This window comes from Leiobunum rupestre, chromosome 1, assembly GCF_980474605.1.
Source record: "Leiobunum rupestre chromosome 1, qqLeiRupe1.1.hap1, whole genome shotgun sequence".
NCBI lineage: Eukaryota > Metazoa > Arthropoda > Arachnida > Opiliones > Sclerosomatidae > Leiobunum > Leiobunum rupestre.
Window position 1 is genome coordinate 47182265 of NC_143384.1, and position 20726 is coordinate 47202990.

Below are 20726 nucleotides of genomic sequence, written 5' to 3' on the forward strand. Positions count from 1 at the left end.
AATTTCCCCCAATTCAAGGATTTCGCAAAGCCAACAAACCAATCGCCGCCCGTGTAAAATTTAAGCGTCGTTAGGGCTAGTGCCCAAGGTATTTCTTCAGACATTTATTTGACACATTAATATAATATTTTTGTAAGCTCAAAGCCTATACGCTCATGCCACTGGTAACATACAGAAAGAAACCTACTTTTAATAAATGATTTCGATAATTTTTTGTTCTTTTTGCTTTTCACTTTGTTCTCGGATTCTTCAAGTTTTTGGGCCGCTAATATTTGCATCGATGACGAACGTTCCTCAGATTCGGCAATAACCAGATCTCCGGTTAGCGCTTCTTCCACTTCGGGTTCTACAACTTCAAAATCGTTATCACATTTAGTAAATCCATTAAATTATAATCGTTTTCGGATAAGTGGCCTATTTGTCGCGTTATAAATTTTCACGGAGCAGACTAATAATAAACAGCTAAGCTAATACCCAAGGTACCACCTTAGGCCCAAATCATCTCGCGATTTTTAATTCCATTAATTCTTGTAGCCGGGTTATACTGTTCCGAGTTTTCACTCAGTGCCACAAACTGGTATCGAAGCCGGCTGGCTCCTCTTGCTGCGAGGCGAAACGCTAAGCACTCCGCCACTTCTAGGACTAGCTGTTGAAGACTAATACGTGATCTATGCCTGGTTACCACAGCTATCATCGAAATAGCGTACTTTAATAAATAAATAATCAGGTAGGCTAATACCCAAGGCACCACCTTAGGCCCAAGTCATCTAACGTTATTTAAACCAAATGTCGCTAGATGTCCTTAAAGAAAAATGAGGACTTTTAGGTACTCTATGGACCTGGTGTTAGTCCTACTAATGCAAATTTTTACCGATAACAATTTCTAGAATTAATACCCATTTTTGAGTATCTAAGACTAACAAGGAGACTACCCGAGGTGGTTATTACCGATTTTGTTGAAACTCGAGGGTTAGGTAGACCTTATGGTAGTATGAAAATTGCCAAAGGGAAAAAATGCAATGGGCTTTAGTTTTCCTATGGCAACCGAAAATGTTCTTGACCACTCCATTTAAAAAAGCATGGGATTTTCTCGGTTACCCAAATTTTGTTAAATTTTACCAAAATTGATCAGCCAAAATCATTTATCAATTTTACCCAAAATAGGTCAAATTCATCTTTTTGGGTAAGTTTTGAAAATTTATTTAAAATCTTTTTTTATTAAATGGAGATTTTTGTTTTGAGAGATCAAAAACATTTTCGGTTGCCATGGGAAAACTAAAGCCCATTGCAACTTTTCCCTTTTGGAAATTTTCATACTACCATAAGGTCTACCTAACCCTCGAGTTTCAACAAAATCGGTGATAACCACCTCGGGTAGTTTCCTAGTAAGTACTTGGGCCTAAAGCGTCTTCTTCGCTACAGAGAGCATGTGCAGGAAGCTGTGCCGAGGCGTAGGCGCGTGCTAATTTCTAATTTATGAGTATTTTTGCTCATTATGTCAAGAAAGCTACAAACCTGGAGGATAATTTTTGGGCAAAATACGAATGTCTTCGAGAGGGATTCTTCCAGAGTCACCGTCGTCGAACTCCACAAAAACCATTCCCTTGTCTGGCATGTGTTTCGCGCAAGTTGCTGTTAAAAATTAAACATTGCTTAAGAATTTACATAATTAATATTAATTGATATAGGAATACTCTGATTTAAAATATTCTGAATTTTTCATGACCATTTTTAGAGATATTTCTTGACCCTTTTATGGTGAAATATTGTCTTATTTTAACCAAGAATGTATTTATTTATACTCAGGGAGAATGAATATGTCGAGACTATCGAGGGACAGGTTGAGGCCCTAACTCCGTCACGCTAAGGGGGGGGGGGGGTGGAGGAGGAGGCGGTCGTATTTTTTGCGTTCTCACAGCAGCGTTAATCGCGTCGAAAAACGTAATTCTTAAGAACCAATGAGATTGCAGTATTATTTGATTTGATTAAAGCGGAGGAGCATACCGGGGGCCCCAACGGGTGGAATTGGAGAAACGCTAAAAATAATCTCGACATATTTATTCTCCCTGAGTATAAATAAATACATTCTTGTTTTAAATTAATATTTTACTTTTATCAGAAGTTAATTAATTTGCATTGGAACCTTTAATAATGACCAGACGGTTTAAAGAAGCACAGTACTGATAAAATTTACCAAATAAATATAAATTCCTTGACTTTTTGGAACTATTTTTAAATTCCCCGTTTTTCCTGACCTGAAATTGTAACATTGTAGAGGCTAACGCGCCACCTGAATCTCGAATTAAAATAAAATTTCCACCCTTGAACATGGCGCTACTATCGTGTAAGGGCAAGTTGGTTGCAGGTCTAATTCCGCCCTTTTGATTCGCCGCCTTTTTTTTATAAATTTTTGATGTTGACGTACTCGAAAAAAGTACCGTTATTTTAAGAACAACGTCTTGTTAGAAAAACTGTTACAGAATGCTTAATATTCATGTCAAATTTACGCATTCAAAATCTGGAACACTAAGCCTTGAACACTTTTAAACCAATTCATTTAATAAATAATTAAGTATGTACGTTAATATTATATTTAAATTAATATTTAATAAACCCAGAATAGTTTATGACCCGCAATATTTATTACTTATAATTGTAATTTCAAGGGAGGAAGCCGGTACAAAGAAATATGAAACCGTTGTGAATAATTGAAATTACCTTTCGCCACAGTTCCAGGATAAAGATGTCGGTACTGCTGACTCCAGTAAGCGCACACACGGCTTCCAATCGGGATTTGATTAGTGTTAGTCGGCTTTATCTCAAGAAGCTGCGCAAAATATAACGTAGATTAATATCAGCTAAGGAAAGTTTTGTTTCTGACGATACCAAGAACGAATTTAGGTACTCAAGAAAGTGGAAATGCAGAGATAGGAGGGACTAAAGGTTTCGAATTTCATTGGCTGCCGATTACGTCACCTCATTTCTTTTCCAGGTCTTTGAAATTCGCTGATCAATTGCTAGGCCTATTGTTTGTAACGTTTAGCTGGATTGTGGTTAGGTTAAAGGGATCCCTCACTCACAACAGGGGAAGGCATAGGGGTCACAAAAAAACTGGTTTTCAAGCACACTGCAAGTCTGGATTTTATGTTACCCCTATGCCTCCCCCTGTTTTGAGTGATGGATCCCTTTAAGGTTAAGGTTATGTCATCTTTAGGTAAGGTTATGATTAGGTAAGGTTCGGGTTAGGAAAAGTCAAGGTCAAGTTTCTGGTTAGCTCAAGTTCACATTAAGTAAGGATTAGGTTAAGGTCAAGGTTAAAGTAAGGTAAGGTTAAGGTCAAGTTTAAGTAAAGATAAGGATAAAGTTAGGTAAGGTTAAGTAACGATAATGTTTAGGTTTGGTTAAAGTTAGTTTACGACTAAGATTGGTTTTAATGTTAGAAACATTACTTTTCGACTGACTAATGAAATTTAGGACCAGTTGCTAAGTTAAGTCTTCTTAGCCCCGAACTCTTATACTTCGCAGTAAAACATCGTCTGCTTTCGATTTGTTCATGACACGTTGTCAGTGTCACACAAAATCGCCATCTAGGATTACGTTTTTCAGATTTTGTAATTAAAAATCAGACAAATGTTTGCTACAAAGTGTGCCAGAGTGGACCCAGAAGGTACGTCTTAGGTACCTAAGTGCATTCTTAATGATACGATGTAAAAAACCTTACAGCATCTGTTAACATTTCTTGTTGCGAAAAGATGTGAGGCTTGTTTCCTCTTTCGCCGTCGAGTACAATGCCGTAACTGAAAAGATGACCATTTAAATTCTCAATTAGTAATTTTAGTTAGCATATAGCCATGTAGCGGTCATCGCAAGAAGTTAAAAAACTGCAGTTTTTTAGCCTGGCGTTTTATTAAACGTTAAAGTCTAAAATCTGGCAGTGAATAATTTATCACCTTGGTCGCTACTTGTAAATTGGCTAATAGACCGACGTCATTACTAGTTAATTGCCTAAAACGTATTTAAGTTGCCTAGCTCTTATTCAACGGACGGAAATTGCACTTACACATCAGGCGCTAGTATTGCCTTAATATAGCCCGCGTAGTACAAATCTTCATCCAGGGTGATCACTCTTTGTTGATCCACAAGTTTATCCGGAGTCAAATAGCAAGAGGGTAATTCGGAAACAGATTGGGCTGGATGAGAAAAAACATTTATTTTAGTTCTTAAAATAATTGAGATGTGCTAAAAATGCGATCACGAAGGGGTGAGCAAATTTGGGACCCTAAATATAGCCTTTTTGAAGGTCAAGACTGCCATTCTCAAGGTCAAGGTCGATATGTTCAAAATAAATATTTTAATTATCAGATTTCAGTATATTTTCGAGTTAACATTTTGAAGGTCGGAATCTCCATTTACTAAAGATCGCTCATTTGATCAACCCGGTTCAACATGTCGAAAACTGCTTTTTGTAAATTGTAATGCACTTAAAAATTGTATTTAGGTTAACGGAGATTTCCGAGAGAGAAAAACCACGTCTAAATCAAAGCAACAAATGACCATGGCAGGAATCAATACCTCTACATGGAATGCTTATCCTGGCGTATCGCGTATGGTAAGATCACTCTGACGACTTTGACCCCGCCTACGAGATAAAAAATCCCCTCTGGGCGCGCTTTCGTCTCACGTTGTTGTGTGTTAAGTTAACATCATGACGTCAAAAAAACCGTCAGCCACATCGAGACGAAAATCTGCCGCGATAAGCATTCCAAGTAGAGGTATGCAATCGTGCTATAGTTAATGTGTATGGTAAATGGTTTGCCATAGCGGAAAAGAAAATCTAAAACACATTTGGTTAAATTTACAACACTAATTCCAAGTTTTATGAGTTCAACCACTGCCCTCTAGTGAAAAAGTGACGAACCCAAAAATAAGTCAAATACTCAACTTTGCAACCGCAGTAACTATTTTATCTAGTTGCTCAATAAGTACTGTTGGAGATGGTGCCATAAAACACATTAAGTGGCGTATTGCTAGTTGCTTGGATGTAGTTGAGCGATAACAGAAGATTGCCCTTTCAACTCCAAAATAATAATCAGCTAGGCTATTACCAAAGGTACCACCTTAGGCCTAAGTCATCTAACGACTTTTAAAGCCTTTAATTCAGGTGGCTGGGTTACAATGCTTAAGAGGGTGGTGGCAAGCCCTTTATGCCAATAAACTCACTATTACCGTTAACCTCAAACCTCGTTGACCATTCTATATCCTAAAAAGATAATTATAAAACACACCTGCAGTTTTTTCGATTAAAACGCTCAGTGGCACATCGCCTTCGCTGAAACTGGACTCGTCGGATTGCGTCGAAGTGCGCGCGGTGGTGATCGCTTTGGCTTCGACTTGGGCGGCCGGGGCACCAATGGCGGCGGCTGCGGCTTCACTCAGGCGGCATTGCCTCAGCGCCATGAACAACTCGTCGGGCACTGACTTTTCCTTCTGCAAATGGATTCACGAGCGTTAATGTATTTCATTAATTGATAAAACCGTTAGATTATAATTGGTTTCCACGAGTGTGCTAGTTCCATGTTGCCATTTAAAATATTTTTAAATCGTGGTTTCACTATAGCGTACGATAAAAGATACTTCATGAAGTACCCTAGTCTATGTGTTGTGCTGGTTCATTATCTTTCCCATGCATAGTGGCCACACTTTTAAATTCCCCGGTAATCGGAAATTTTAACTCTTTTTTTCAGTAAAGCTTTCCTTTGGCATCCTAAATTTAATTCAATTACTTTTCGACCTATTTTGAACTCTTAAAGCATATAAAATGTTCGCAAAGAGCCCTATTCAGAATGACCGCATATTTTTAATCGGCTTTACATTACGTGGTACATCATTTGATTTTGAGATTATGTAACTCTACTTATAGCAAGAACAGTACTTATTTCGAAGACCTGACAACAGGGTTGGGGGAAAACTAATTTTCCCAAAAAAAACCCCCAAACTTTTGAGTTTTATTTCGGTTTAAACATTCTTGTCTAATTTTAAATATTGGTTTTAAATTAATTTATAATAATTTTCATTTCTGAATGTTCTGTTGAGCAGTATACAACCAATGGCAATTAACCAAAATATTTAAATTCTAGTAAAAAAAAGTATCAACATTCTAAGATTAAACACAATTTTAAATATATTTAGATTTAATTTTGGAAAAAAAACTTTTTAAAAATTAATGTCCTATGATCCACAAAAACCAAACAGAAAGGTTTTTAAACACACTTGGTTTAATTTACGGATTAAAGCAGACAACCCAGAGTTACACACTTTTGGAACGAAATTATAGACTGATGGTAATACGCTTATTAAATGATAAATATTTATAACCTCTTTCTTCAGTTTCTTCTTTTCCTTGGAATCATCGACGTCGGGTTTAATTTGGGGTTTCTTAATCTAATAATCACAAATCAAGATTACATTTGAAGCTAGTATTCGGCCAAGAATTAAATCATACCTTGTCTTGACAAATTTCGGAGTCGCATTTTTGAGCGAGCGGTTTGGCGGGTTCGATCAGAATATCCCGGCAGATGGAGCCATTTGACTGTTCGTCCACGAGCACAAAGGTCGAAGGCAGCACCACGCCGGCGTCGTGCAGGAAGATCCGTTCGCTTCGGCGCCGGTTCCAGGTGGCGTCCGCGGCTCCTTTATTCGAAAGCTTCTTTTTCGGTTTCAACTTCTCTTCCGACGACGACTCTAGTTTGATTTTCTTTGGCTTCGACTCATCTGCGGGTTTACTGATCTCCTCCACTGAAAGAAATTCTCTGATCAGTTCTGCGCTGATTTAAAACAATTTGATGTAAATCTAAACCATTGATTTAAATCAAGTGGTTTCATTTTTTTTAAACCATTGATTTTACTTCTTTGAAACCATTGATTTTACTTCTTTAAAACCATTGATTTTACTTCTTTAAAACCATTGGTTTTACTTCTTCTAAAAAATTACTTCTTTAAAATTATTGCTTTAAATCATAATTTTATTTATTTAAAACCATTGATAGAAATCGTGATTTTATTTCTTTAAAACCATTGAATTAAATCAAGTGGTTTCATTTCTTTAAAAAATTAAAAACATTGAATTAAATCAATTTATTTCATTTCTTTAAAACCATTGATTTTATTTCTTTAGAACCATTGATTTAAAACAAAAAGTGGGTAAAAAAATTACTGATTTTAGGTGGTTTTTTAACAAATCAAGTGGATTTTCCAAATATTAGCTACTAGTTTAAATCAAGTTATTTAAAAAAAGTATTGACTAAAAGTAGATTTTAAGTGTTTATAAAAAAAGATAAATCAAGCGATTTTGAAAATGATTGCCTTAAATCAAGCGGCTCTTCAAAACAATTGCTGATAATAATTAAGTGGTTATTTTAAATTTTAGTTCGAAAAAAAGTCAGTCAGACAGGAAACGGTAAAATTTTCGGATGAGCTCGAAGAATTAAAAATAGATTATTGAATAAATAGAGAAATTAAGTTACCAGTAGGTGGTTTTTCGGGTGCGACTGGTTTTTGAATAGCGGACGTTTTGGCTTTCTTAACTTCTGGTAAGTCTTCCGATTCCGAAGTGTCCACTTCGAAGTTTTCCAACTTGCGAACTGTGAAATTAAAGCAAATATTCCATTGATATTTAAACCGGAAAACGTTCACGAAATTCGAAATCATAATTAACTCCTTTCACGTTTATTGATAGGTGATTATTGTTTAGTTTAAAGTCAATAGTAAATTACAAAATTATATAGTTCTTATTGTACTCAAAATCATATAGAAAAATGAACCAAATTTCGGTAATATTTCTATTACAGGGCCCCCACTCAAATATTAAAATTTTTTATAGGAGAAATAGGATTATATTTCTAAAAATATAGGACTTTATAGGACTAGTTTTTCTAATTATAGGATTTTATAGGACTAAATATGTTATTTCACTTACTAACTTTATGCATTTAAAAAACAAAATCTATATTTAGTGAAATAAATCTTTGATTTTCACTTGAAAAATAGAAACTATTGAACCATTTCATCACAAAAATATACTAGTAGCTAACCATTTTAACAATAACAAAGTATAGACTAGAGTGACCTTGTATAGGAATTTATCCTATAGCTAAGTCCAGCCATTTAACTGAGTGGTTGGATTTGAAATGGGCAAAATATCAAAATTATAGGATTTTATAGGACTTTTTAGGGATTTTGCTAAAAATATAGGATGTTATAGGACATTTTTGAAAATATAGGATTTTATAGGAATTATAGGACCTCTGGGGGCCCTGCTATTATTGTTGAATAATTAGAAGGTTCAATTTCTTTTCCATTTATAATTATTTATACTGAACTCTTTAAGTAAACAGAAAACGTTATTATTTCTAAAGATTTTTATAAGGTTTCATGTAAAGGAAATAAAAATATCTATTCGCGACCGAAACGAGTCTAGGTGTCGTAGCGGCGCTAGCTTCTCATAGGTTGCACCGAAGATCTAGCAGCTGCTATACAGACAAGTTAAAAAATCATAAGAGCATTTTCTCTTAAATAAACTTATCAACATATAAGCAAACGATGTAGAAGTATCATTATTTATAAAGCAAAATTTTGGAATAACGATAAGGTAAAACTAATAGCGTTTGCTCTAGCCGCAACCTATCAGGGTTTCAATGCCGAACCAAAGGGGGCGTAGCGGTAGTTTTCGGGCGCGAATAGACAGCTCTATAAGAGACAGAAAACCTTATTAACTTTTTTAATACTAATAGTGTTATAGAATGTCTATAGAATAATCTATAGAAAAATAAAGGAGACGAAACTTTACTATCCATAGAATCCTGGGTATTATAGAAACTAGAAAGTCTATAGAATCCTAGGCGATTTTAGAGGAAGTCTATAGAAATATCAATTGAGAACTCCAAGGATGATAGAATAATTTATATTTTATATAGAATCCTAGGCGATTTTAGAGAAAGTCTATAGAAATATCAATTGATAATTCTAAGGGTGATATAATAATTTATATATTATATAGAATCCTAGGCGATTTTAGAGAAAGTCTATAGAAATATCAATTGGGAATTCTAAGGATGATAGAATAATTTATATATTATATAGAATCCTTGGCGATTTTAGAGAAAGCTGTAGAAGTATCAATTGATAACTCCAAGGATGATAGAATAATTTATATTTTATATAGAATCCTTGGCGATTATAGAGAAAGTTTATAGAAATATCTATAGCAGATAAAATAAAATATACTGTCAACACTATACTATGGGGTTTTGGGTGAAGTGAACTACAGCGGCCTCATTGAATTTTATATTAATTTTGGTTGCGCCTGATAGACCTTGTCACGTAGATGCCGAGGGAATTTTTTATTTTGGCCGCAAATGATTTAATTTTTTTAATGTAATTTTAAAAATTTCTCATTTTTGGGCATTTTCACGTGTTTCGTTGTACTTATTTCCGTCGTGTGTTCGCCGATACCACAATTTCGGTGTCCATATAATATCCACGTGATATTCCCGTACTTTATAAAATCAATTACAGTTTTTGTTCATTTTCTAGGTGTTTTGGATTTTTGGGCCACAAACGCTTTTTTCTGGTTGATATTAAAAGTATATACTTGATGCGTAAGGCTTGGTACTGTCCTCTAGGTCGCGTTATAGATGGCCCATCGCTTTTTTTAGTATGGGGTTGGGGAGGCGCCGCACGCCCCCAGCGCTTGAGCGAAGTGCGTGCGCGGTGCCGTCAGGCGCCAATACGGGGAATCTCAAAGTGCGTCAAGCGCTAATAAGGGGAATTTAGTAACGTCTTTTACGTGTTTTGGAAGCAAACCTGTTCTAATTTTTGTTACTATTTAAGTTGATACGATTTCACTAATTACGATGCCACTAGGTACGATTACAGCAGGCCCACCGTCAATGCTCGGCCGGAACTATTTTTTACAAAAACGTTACTAATCCCCTAAAATGACTACTTTTTTAAAATTAAGTTAATTAAAAAAATTATCATTTGCGGCCCAAAAAAATAGTTTCGTAATCTACGCGTCAAGTGCTACATTCTCCACCAAAAAAAGCTAAATTACATGAGGCCGCTGTAGTTCAATTTTGCCGGGTTTTATATAAAATCTATAAAAATATAAACAGGTAATTCTATTGGAGTTTCATTCTACTTATATGTTCAATAGAAAGTATATAGAAAAGTGAAATTGGGGGGAAAATGTTTGACCTTTCTTACTCGCTTCTGATTTCTCATTGGCCGGTTTGGGCTTTTCACAAAGCGGCTTCAGCGTCACTATGACGTTGGTCGCTGGCTTCACAGGTTTCTCTTTAGACGCCTTGACGGAATTCTCGTTTGATTTTGCATTATTCGCCGCAGCCAACTTCTCGGCTCTTTGATTGGTCCAAAATTGCACGACTGAAAATGTTTTCATAAAGTATTGTAATATTTCTAATTCATAAGAAATGTAAAGGGTATCAGTAATTTTGATTCCACCAGAAGTACATAAAATATATCTTAGAGAGAAGTTTCCATACTCCTACACTGCTTATGTTCAATAATATTTTAATAACAATCAGATAGGTACCACTTTAGGCACAAGTCTTTGAGGGACTTATAACGCCATTAAGCGAATTACACCATTTTTCTAATTCTGATAATAACTCGAATTTTTTAAAACATTTCACCCAATTCTTTCTGTTATCAGTTTAAATTAAATCAAATTCCCTTAGAATAAAATTTTAACGGATTAGGCACACGGACGTTTAAATAAAAGTTAATTAATTTCAAAAACTTCCCAAAAGTTTCCTTGACATTTAAATCTATTTTCAAATTTCCTGACTTAGAGCTGGCTTTTAAGCCCATTTTAAAAGTCCCTGACTTTTAAGCCCATTTTCAAATTCCTGACTTTTAAGCCCATTTTCAAATTCCTGACTTTTAAGCCCATTTTCAAATTCCTGACTTTTAAGCCCATTTTCAAATTTCCGGACTTTTAAGCCCATTTTCAAATTTCCGGACTTAGAGCTGATTTTTAAGCCCAATATCAAATTTCCTGACTTAGAGCTGACTTTTAAGCCCATTTTCAAACTTCCTGACTTAGAGCTGGCTTTTAAGCCCATTTTCAAATTTCTTGACTTTAACCTGGCAATTAATTTAAAACCCATTTTCAAATTTCCTCACTTCAACATGAATTTCAACCCATTTTAAAATTTCCTCACTTCAACATGGAATTTCAACCCACTTTAAAATTTCCTCACTTCAACATGGAATTTTAACCCATTTCAAATTTTCTGACTTAAACCTGGCCCTTAAACCTACTTTAAAATTTCCTAACTTTTAATCCCATTTCCTGGATTTTCCAGTTACTGTGACAGCCTTAAGCATTATACGGCGATTAAAACTTCTCTCGTAAAAATATTCTATACACTCCTGATAACAGCTACGATATTTTATCTTCCGAAATGAGGGAAACATGCCAGTATAAGTAACAAATTTACATAATCTCTCGCCTTCACTGTCACTGGACGTTCTTGGAGACATAATAGCCTGCGGTTTAACAGTGGCAGCGGCAAATTCTGGAACTTTTTCTATGAACAAAAGATAATTAACATAAGTAAGACATACGCGGCTTTTCAACGGTATTACTTGTTTCAGAATCTTTTGAAGTACTCGAAGCAACGGTTTTATTAGGTTTTGAAACTGCTTTTTTATTGGAGTAATCGAGTTTCGACGTTGACAACAATTTGCTGGATGCCGACGCAGCGTCTGATTTCGCCTTAGAAAAAAACACACATGTCAAAACAAGTAGCTATAACAATTCAAACAATTTCGTTAAAAAATATGAAAAATCCGAAAGATTTAACAGTCAAATTCATGATAACAGTATTATGGTCAAATTTATGATAAAGGTTTTAAGGTAAAATTGTTGATATAGGTCATATTTGAAATAAATATTTTTAAAATAATGTTTTTCAGCTTATTTTTGAAATAACGGCTTTTAAGATTATTTTTGAAATAACGGCTTTTAAGATTATTTTTGAAATAACGGTTTTTAAGATTATTTTTGAAATAACGGTTTTTAAGATTATTTTTAAAATAAAGTTTTTCAGGTCATTTTTTAAAATAGAGGTTTTTAGGCAAGATTTATTATAAATTTCTAAAGGTATATTTGATGATACAGGTTTTAAAATAAAATATGTGATACAGGTTTTAAGGTAAATTTGATGATACAGGTTTTAAGATAAAAATTGATGATACGTTTCTTAAGGTAAAATTGATGATAAATTTCTTAAGGTAAAATTGATAATACATTTCTTAAGGTAAAATTGATGATAAATTTCTTAAGGTAAAATTGATGATAAATTTCTTAAGGTAAAATTGATGATAAATTTCTTAAGGTAAAATTGATGATAAATTTCTTAAGGTAAAATTGATGATAAATTTCTTAAGGTAAAATTGATGATAAATTTCTTAAGGTAAAATTGATGATAAATTTCTTAAGGTAAAATTGATGATAAATTTCTTAAGGTAAAATTGATAATAAATTTCTTAAGGTAAAATTGATGATACAGATTTTTAGGTAAAATTTAAGATTTAATCTAACCTGAACCTAGCACTAACTCAAACTGAGCATTAACAAAATCTCAACCTTAATCAAACCTGAGCTTTAATACGAACTTTACCTAAAAATACATTTAAACCTGAAAATAACCTTAAATAACCCAACAATAACTATAAAATAGACTTTGTAATTACGAACTTCAAAGACACAGGAAAAAACCTGATGACGTACAGGGTTCATACAAAATTTCCGGAATTAAATTCCCTGACCATTGCAGATAAAATGGTTTGAGATAAAAATCTTGAAAAATATTTTATTTCAAAAATTCATTTGCCGGATTTTTTTGGGGTCATTTTAAAATTGCCTTACTTTTTGGGACCATTTTCAAATTCCTTGACTTTTCCCAGACCTTTTCGAAACATTTTAAAAATTCCCTGACCTTTAGGAAACATTTTCAAATTCCCTGACTTTTCCCTGACCTTTAGGAAACATTTTCAAATTCCCTGACTTTTCCTTGCTCTTTAGGAAACATTTTAAAATTCCCAGACTTTTCCCTGGCCTTTAGGAAACATTTTCAAATTCCCTGATCTTTCCAGGTTTTATAGGTAGTGTACGAACCCTGACGTACTCCACAACCAATAAAAATTTTAAATTAGGAACCATTGCTAATGAGGAACATTTGCTAGGTTTAGTCACCTCTCCTAAATTGCGGCGACTGATTTCAACTTGAAGAGAGGGTCTTTACCTTTTTGGAGCTCGAGGCGATTTTCCTGGACGCCGAGTTCCCGGCGCTTGGTTTGCCACTCGAGGACACAGAATCCGAAGAGACGGCCGCTTCCTTTTCCAGTTTCCTCTTCTTCTTGGCCGGGCTGCTGAGGGCGGGGCTGAGGGCGGCGGCGGGTGGCGGCGAGAAACTGGAGGACTCCGAAGGGCTGTCCGAAAGCAGGCCTCCGTCTTCGGGCATCTGCAGGTAAGGGAAGCTCATGCCGTACTTCGAAGTGAACATCGACAGGCGGCTCTTCTTCGGCTTCGTCGGAGCCCGTTCCTTCTTGGTCGCCTCGTTTTCTCTGGAAACATTCAAATTCAAGTCGCTTTTAGTCGCTACACCTGAACATCTCCAACCAGGAGCAACAAACACAAGGATAACGCAGCTAGACTTTAAACACGCAGTTCGTTACGATAAGACGGGGAAGGAAACTGTTTCTGCAAGGATGATTTAGATCAACGTTATATATAATACTCCTTGTTCTGACCCTCGCTCGACTCTTGGGCAGGCTTGGAAATAAGCGGTGGTCACTGGGTCAAAGACCAGTTTATTAATTGCTTGGACCAGTTTTTTTATTCAAAAGCTAGGGGTTCACTGGTCCAGTGTCCAGTTTATTAACTTAAAATTATCTACCGTATTATTAACCAACTGGTCTACGTGAGCACTTAAATAATTCAAGAGTTGGGAGTCACTGGCCAAATAGACCAGATTAGAAATAAACCTTATTTCCAAGCCTGCTCTTGGGCTACCGAGTGGAAGTATTTACAAAACACGGCGGATTAAAGATAATCCAAGTGATATTGTTAAATTTGTTATATCAAATGTTTAAGGTATAAAGGTATTTCGTTTACTTCACTAGTCATAAAAGGAGATTTAAATATTTAAAATAACGAACAATTTATTACGGTTTCGATTATGTATAACAGTTTATAGCCTCGTGAACTAAGGCTTAGCATTTCATTGACAGCCACAGTAGTGTATCGGGTAAAGATTGTTGTTTATCGTAAAATACTAGCTAGTAAATATCTAAGCATTAACAATACTTTCACAGAGTTGATATGAGTATTGCAATAATAATTCATTTAATTAATATCGAAAATAAATTAAAATGTTTGGGGAAATCTTACCGAAAAATGCCACAAGTACAGCTAGCATTTTGTTTAGTTTTAGCGAAATTCGGGGTGGGTGACGTAGAAAAACAGTTAGAGCACGTAGAAATATTTAATGGAAAGGCCTATTTCATTGGACGAGCCTTAACGCTGAACGTATTTTGGAAAGGGGGAAGACAATTTCCGAACATTCCCCTTCCGACGCCAGCAGGCTCTAAAGCGTCTACCAATGAAAACTGTACACAAGGAAATATACGACTTTTGACGGGTTGCGTTCTCCTTGTGGGCAGTGCTGTGTTACTTGCTCCTAGATCTCCAAATTCAACTCATTTTAAAAGTAACCTCAGTAGTGCCGCATTTACTGAAGGTGGGGCAGGTTTTTTAGAATTTTCTAACATAACAAAATTTTGTCATAAATTATTGAGTTTCTTTTTAGAAATATAAATTTAAAAAAGATAAAAGTGAGTGTAGGGAGTTGCTGGTTCGCGTGGCATAAAGGGCTTACCTCTCACCACCTGATTTAAAGGCATTGAATTAGCTTAGCTGTAGATGACTTGGGCTTAAGGGGGTGCGCCTTGGCTATTAGCCTAGCTGATTATTAAAAGGTGGATTCTTTTCGCTTGTTCCGAGATTTCGGTATGAAGAGTCTTTTTACTTCGATTCTGCGATGGTGGCGAATAGTTTGAGTCGGAGTAATAACGTTCTTCCAAAGTGGCTGCCTGTAGCCTTTTTAGCAGATAAATTCTTTCTAGCAGACGACAAAATCCGATTTTCTCCTTTACACCTCCTTTTCAGAAGGAGTAAAAATAGTATCCTTAATACTCCGGAAAAGCGAATAGTTTATGGGACCGAGTAATTATCACCCCCAGAACAAGCGAATAAAATGTTTTAGGGTAAAAGGAGTACACTTTTAGTCCGAGAACAGACGAAAAGAAACCACATATAGATCAGCGGTTTGGGGGAAAGGTCACTTAGCGGATTTACAAAGCCCGTACATTTCAAGATTTTGTTCGAAAGGGACAGTGTTGTCACTAGATGTTCTTATGACCAGTACAAAAAAGTTCTTTCGTTTTGAAAAGGCCGTGAAATTTTAGGAAAATAGGTGAAAATATAGGAAATTCTGGTCACTCTGATATTTATATATTCATTTAGTTGCATTGCAAATTTTTGTTAAAAATAATTCACTTACTCTTTTTCTTTTTTGGGTTTAAGTTTAGCCAATTCTCTTTGCTTTTCTTTGTATTTTCTCTGCAGCTCCGCCAGCTTGAAGCGCATCTCGACTTCCGAAGGATCCATCGAGTCATCCGAGGTCAAATGGGGGAAACTGCCGGATTTGACGCCTTGTGGTTGTTGCTGCTGTTGTTGTCCGAGGCTGGAGTATTTGTTGGGAGAAGAGTCCCTGCTGGAAGGCGTATTCTTTGACGCGTACGTCACGGTTGGCGTCTCGTTGACGTTTCTCGAATTGGGGCGTTTTTCGTGTCCGAGGGATTGACCACTCACGGTCGACTTCTTGTTTTCTTCGTGGAACCTTTGTTCGGCGAGCGCGCACAAGATTCCCAACCCGTCGGTGTACGTCGGGTCAATATCACAGACGAAACTAACGGGTTCATCGTGTCCTCGAAGGGCCAAGTCTGATTCGAAGGCATCCGCGTTCACTTTGTCCTCCGTTGCCACCTTATTGGGGACTGTGTCCTTGGTAGGTACTGGTAATGGTATTTCTTGTTCTTCGCGAGAGGCGAATTCTTCGATGCTGTCCACCAGCAGATCCAGACCGTGATGGTCGATGAAATCCATCACCATGTGACTTTTGGTTGGCAGCAGCGGAGGGTTTTCCTCTTCTATGACCTCTACGACCCTTAAAACGTTGCTGTTGTCTTCTTCGGGAGAATTCGCGTCTTCGTTTGGCACACTTTCTTTGAGATCTTCTCGAATACCTCCTTCTTGTAACTCTGGTAAGGAAGAACTTTCAATTTGCAAGTTTTTCTCAGTGACGGGCGGCGAAACGTCACTGTCGTCGGTTGGGGTGACGAAATTCGTCGCGTTACGGACTTCTGAAAAACTGTTCTTAATTACATTCGCCATTGCGCTCGTAGATTGAGTTGTGGCATCGACGTGTAAAGACGTCGTTTCAACTTCCGGAAAACTGTCCTCGATTATTTTAGAGTTTTGGTCCTCCGAGATGGTCAGCGGCGCTTCGATTTCCTGGAAATCCGAGGAAGATTTCGCGTCCGCCGACACGTCGTCCGTCTGGACTTCCATCGTCGATTTGTTGACCGGTGAACGGGCGTCTTGGAAATAGATATTTGTAGTGCAAAGAGTGTCATTCGGTTCGGGGTCCTTGCGACTCGGCGGTAAGGAGGGCAGCAGCGAGGCGTCAGTCATGCCCCGACTGCACTCGTCACCGGTGTCCTCTTTGGCACTGTCCGAGTAGACCGTGTCCGTTTGATTGGCCGAGTCGTGCACCTCGACGACCGCTTTGGTTTGGTGATCTTCGTAGTCGTTGTCGTCCGTACTGACGTCCATGTCGACTTGAATGGCCATCGTGACTCCCGTGCTGTTAGGCTGAAAGTGAGGAGTTAATATCGTATTAATTTGACATTTGAGATGGAGTTAACTAAGAAATTTGTAAGTTCAAAAGGGAATTATACAAAAGTTAAAGTGCCAACTGGTAAAAATCTCGAGAACTCAAAATAGTCCCTTTAGAGGTGTTTATCGTAGAAAATGGTAACCCCATTATGGCTTTACCAAAAGTACAAAAAGTACTTTCTGGGGGAAAACGCCACAGCTCGCTGTAACCCGTTTAGAGTGGTGTATATGGAACATTTGTAACATGGTAATAACGGACAAGTAATCATCACGCCATAAAGAAAATACCAAAAGTAGTAATTTGTAACTTAATGTTGGATTTAACTACTAGTAGAAAACGCGCCACCTGGTAGTGAATCACGAGAATCAGAGGCGTAGCGAGGGGAGGGGAGGGCACCGATGGCTAGGGGCCGCCAAAGGGGAGAAAAAAGTATTACATGTAAAATTGATTTGTTGGATTATATATTAAACTAATTTTTCTTGAATCTAGAAAAGCACACTTTTTTCTAAATAATATTTTTTTTTACTTACTATACTTTTTATTATAACAATTAAATTGTAATATTTAAAAAAATATATATTGTGAGTGATAAGGCTTTGTTATCGTTAGGAAACCAGGTATATATCTTCGCGTTGAGGCAACGGGGGAGTGGCCATTTGGGTGTTTTGCCCCGGGCGCCAAATATCCTCGCTACGCCACTGAGTAGATCTCGCGATAGTCCTTACATAGGATTATAGGAATAAAAAGTGCCACCTAGTGAGAATCGCGAGACTTACCTTAGGGATTTGTAACTCCATAAAGGTTTCGGATTCGCTGTCCTCGTAGTCTTCGTCGTCAGCGCTGTCCGCGGCAGCGATGTTGACGCTGTGGTTTTGAAGCATGTCCATGGACGGCGAAAATGAGTTGAGAGGTGAAGTCGCTTGCGACCTCTTGAAGGACTCGAATTGGGAGTGCATGCTCTGCGGCTGCTGGATGTTGGTGATTTGAATTCCCGTGCTCGACTGCACCCCGGTCACTTGCAGGCCGTTCGTTTGAAGGACTGAAGGCGGCAGGGTACTGGCGTGAATACTCGTCGGTTGCAAAGCGGTCGTGGCTTGCGTCTGCGTCAGGTGGAGAATTGTCGGTGGCTCGTAGAAGTACGATAATGTTGCTGGAACTCCATTGGTTGCTGCAAAAGGAAAGTTGCGAATACATGGTACCAAACAGACAGGAATTAATTCAATATTCAGAGGTAAAAAAGACCATTAGTTATTTAGTCTTAACTTTCAACTTTGCCTTGAAGGACTATCGGCTAAAGTACCGCGTATCGGTTTAATTTAATAATTAAAAATATTTTAGTTTCCCCAAACGTTGTTGGTCTTTTTTACCTCTTCGACGTTGTTTATGTTATCTTTAGACCAACGGTGGTTCTCGTTTTCTTTAATTCAATATTAATTAAGTTGTCGTTAGTGGCCCGACACTTAGGTTGGAAAGCGGCCGCAAGAAGTCGTAGTTAGAGCTGTTTTTTTATATTTTTTAACAATAACATATAAAGTCACTAAGAACGTAAACAAGGTTACAACGGTTATGGAAAAACGAAACTAAACACCAAATAAAAGCCGTAAGAGTGATGAACGAAACTAAAAACGAAAAAAAGGCTGAAAAGTGATGAGAAACGAACCTAAAAACGAAAAAAAGCCTGAAGAATGATGAGAAACGAAACTTAAAACGAAAATAAAAGCCTGAAGAGTGATGAGAAACTAAACTAAAAACGAAAAACAATTAGAAAAAAATGGGATAATCTGATTTTAATACGGCTGAAATAATCTTTATGTTATCAGACAAAAAAAATAAACACTATACAGAAAAAACCCAGAGGTTAAAAGATCTGAACCAACCCGGACGTTGAAAGATCTGAACAAACCCGGAGGTAGAAAGATCTGAACAAACCCGAAGGTTGAAAGATCTGAACAAACCCGGACGTTGAAAGATCTGAAGAAACCCGGAGGTAGAAAGATCTGAACAAACCCGGAGGTAGATAGATCTGAACCAACCCGGACGTTGAAAGATCTGAAGAAACCCGGAGGTAGAAAGATCTGAACAAACCCGGAGGTAGATAGATCTGAACCAACCCGGACGTTGAAAGATCTGAAGAAACCCGGAGGTAGAAAGATCTGAACAAACCCGGAGGTTGAAAGATCTGAACAAACCCGGAGGTAGAAAGATCTGAACCAACCCGGACGTTGAAAGATCTGAAGAAACCCGGAGATAGAAAGATCTGAACAAACCCGGAGGTTGAAAGATCCGAACAAACCCGGACGTTGAGAGATCTGAAGAAACCCGGAGGTTGAAAGATCCGAACCGACCCGGAGGTCAAAAGATCCGAACAAACCCGGACGTTGAGAGATCTGAAGAAACCCGGAGGTTGAAAGATCTGAACAAACCCGGAGGTAGAAAGATCTGAACCAACCCGGACGTTGAAAGATCTGAAGAAACCCGGAGATAGAAAGATCTGAACAAACCCGGAGGTTGAAAGATCCGAACAAACCCGGACGTTGAGAGATCTGAAGAAACCCGGAGGTTGAAAGATCCGAACCGACCCGGAGGTCAAAAGATCCGAACAAACCCGGACGTTGAGAGATCTGAAGAAACCCGGAGGTAGAAAGATCCGAACCGACCCGGAGGTCGAAAGATATGAACCAACCCGGAGGTAGAAAGATCCGAACCAAACCGGAAGTAGAATAGTTTGAATGGGCACTTGCCTGTAAAACCGGGGAATGTGAAAGGTTGATTGGACTGAACGGTGATTCCCGCCACTGTGCTCTGAACGGTGGCGTTGAGACCGCCGGCACCAATGACCTTGACTTCTTTCGTCTCATGAGCGGCTTCAATGTGATTGGTCGTGTGAACGGTATTCGGTTGAAGAAATGATTTTTTGATCTGAGCAATGCAAGGCTTCACTTCAGTTTTGGTCCCGTTGGTCACCTAAAATTTACAAATGTTTACCATCAAATATAAAACAGAAGTATCGCAACGCGACTTTCACTTTAAATATTTGATTGCTTAGTTTCATTTGAGAGAACGTGCAAATAACAAATAAACTACTGGATCAGAATCTAAATGGCGCGCTTTGAGAGTCCGATGTTCGATATTGGAAGGATTTCCACCCAAATATTAAACGGAACTACGTTACGCCATGAATCTATTGAGCCCATGAATCTCTATCATAAGCCACGATGTACTCAGAGAGAACGTGGCGCGGAGCCTATTTTCGCTCCATTAAAAACGAATTCGAAAATGATGTCATTTAGACGCGAGATAGTTCTCGAGAGCTTAATAACTGCGTAATGAATTTTCGCGGACGGTTCATGTTATTTTGTTAAAAATAACGTTTATAGTTTTCAATATCAGCTAGGCTAATACCCAAGGCCCCACCTTAGGCCGAAATAATGTAGCAACTTTTATTGCCGTTAATTACGGTTCTAGAATAAAAATACAAAATCAAGGAATGTAACTCCGATCTTTTGAAAACCATTCTAACCAGTGCTTAAACATACAAACTATCTCTGAAAAGCTAAGCTTCAGTGAATCTTTGGAAGAAAACCTGAGTCAGTGTTTGCCATATTGTTATTAAACAATAAATACTCTGTTATAATTTTATTATAAAAATAACTATTTTAATGATAATATTAAATAAAT

At 37.3% G+C, this 20726-nt stretch overlaps 1 protein-coding gene across 7 annotated transcripts in view; it reads right to left on the reverse strand.

Moving 5' to 3' along the window:
• Window positions 1–20726, reverse strand: part of wge (BAH domain and coiled-coil containing protein winged eye) — a 137047-nt gene that overhangs the window by 8810 nt on the left and 107511 nt on the right. For 4 of the 7 annotated variants that reach the window (XM_090180377.1, XM_090180378.1, XM_090180380.1 and 1 more), the window contains 16 exons: window positions 19790–20012; window positions 17825–18216; window positions 15651–17023; window positions 13332–13653; window positions 11671–11800; window positions 11523–11612; window positions 10255–10443; window positions 7524–7640; window positions 6503–6795; window positions 6376–6441; window positions 5286–5487; window positions 4061–4190; window positions 3722–3797; window positions 2719–2827; window positions 1516–1632; window positions 188–352 (listed from right to left, as the gene is read on the reverse strand). In XM_090180377.1, coding sequence (XP_090036503.1) covers window positions 188–352; window positions 1516–1632; window positions 2719–2827; window positions 3722–3797; window positions 4061–4190; window positions 5286–5487; window positions 6376–6441; window positions 6503–6795; window positions 7524–7640; window positions 10255–10443; window positions 11523–11612; window positions 11671–11800; window positions 13332–13653; window positions 15651–17023; window positions 17825–18216; window positions 19790–20012 — 3994 coding nt within the window. The remainder of the gene's footprint in view (window positions 1–187; window positions 353–1515; window positions 1633–2718; window positions 2828–3721; window positions 3798–4060; window positions 4191–5285; window positions 5488–6375; window positions 6442–6502; window positions 6796–7523; window positions 7641–10254; window positions 10444–11522; window positions 11613–11670; window positions 11801–13331; window positions 13654–15650; window positions 17024–17824; window positions 18217–19789; window positions 20013–20726) is intronic. The other 3 variants (XM_090180376.1, XM_090180375.1, XM_090180374.1) reach the window with 3 other exon arrangements.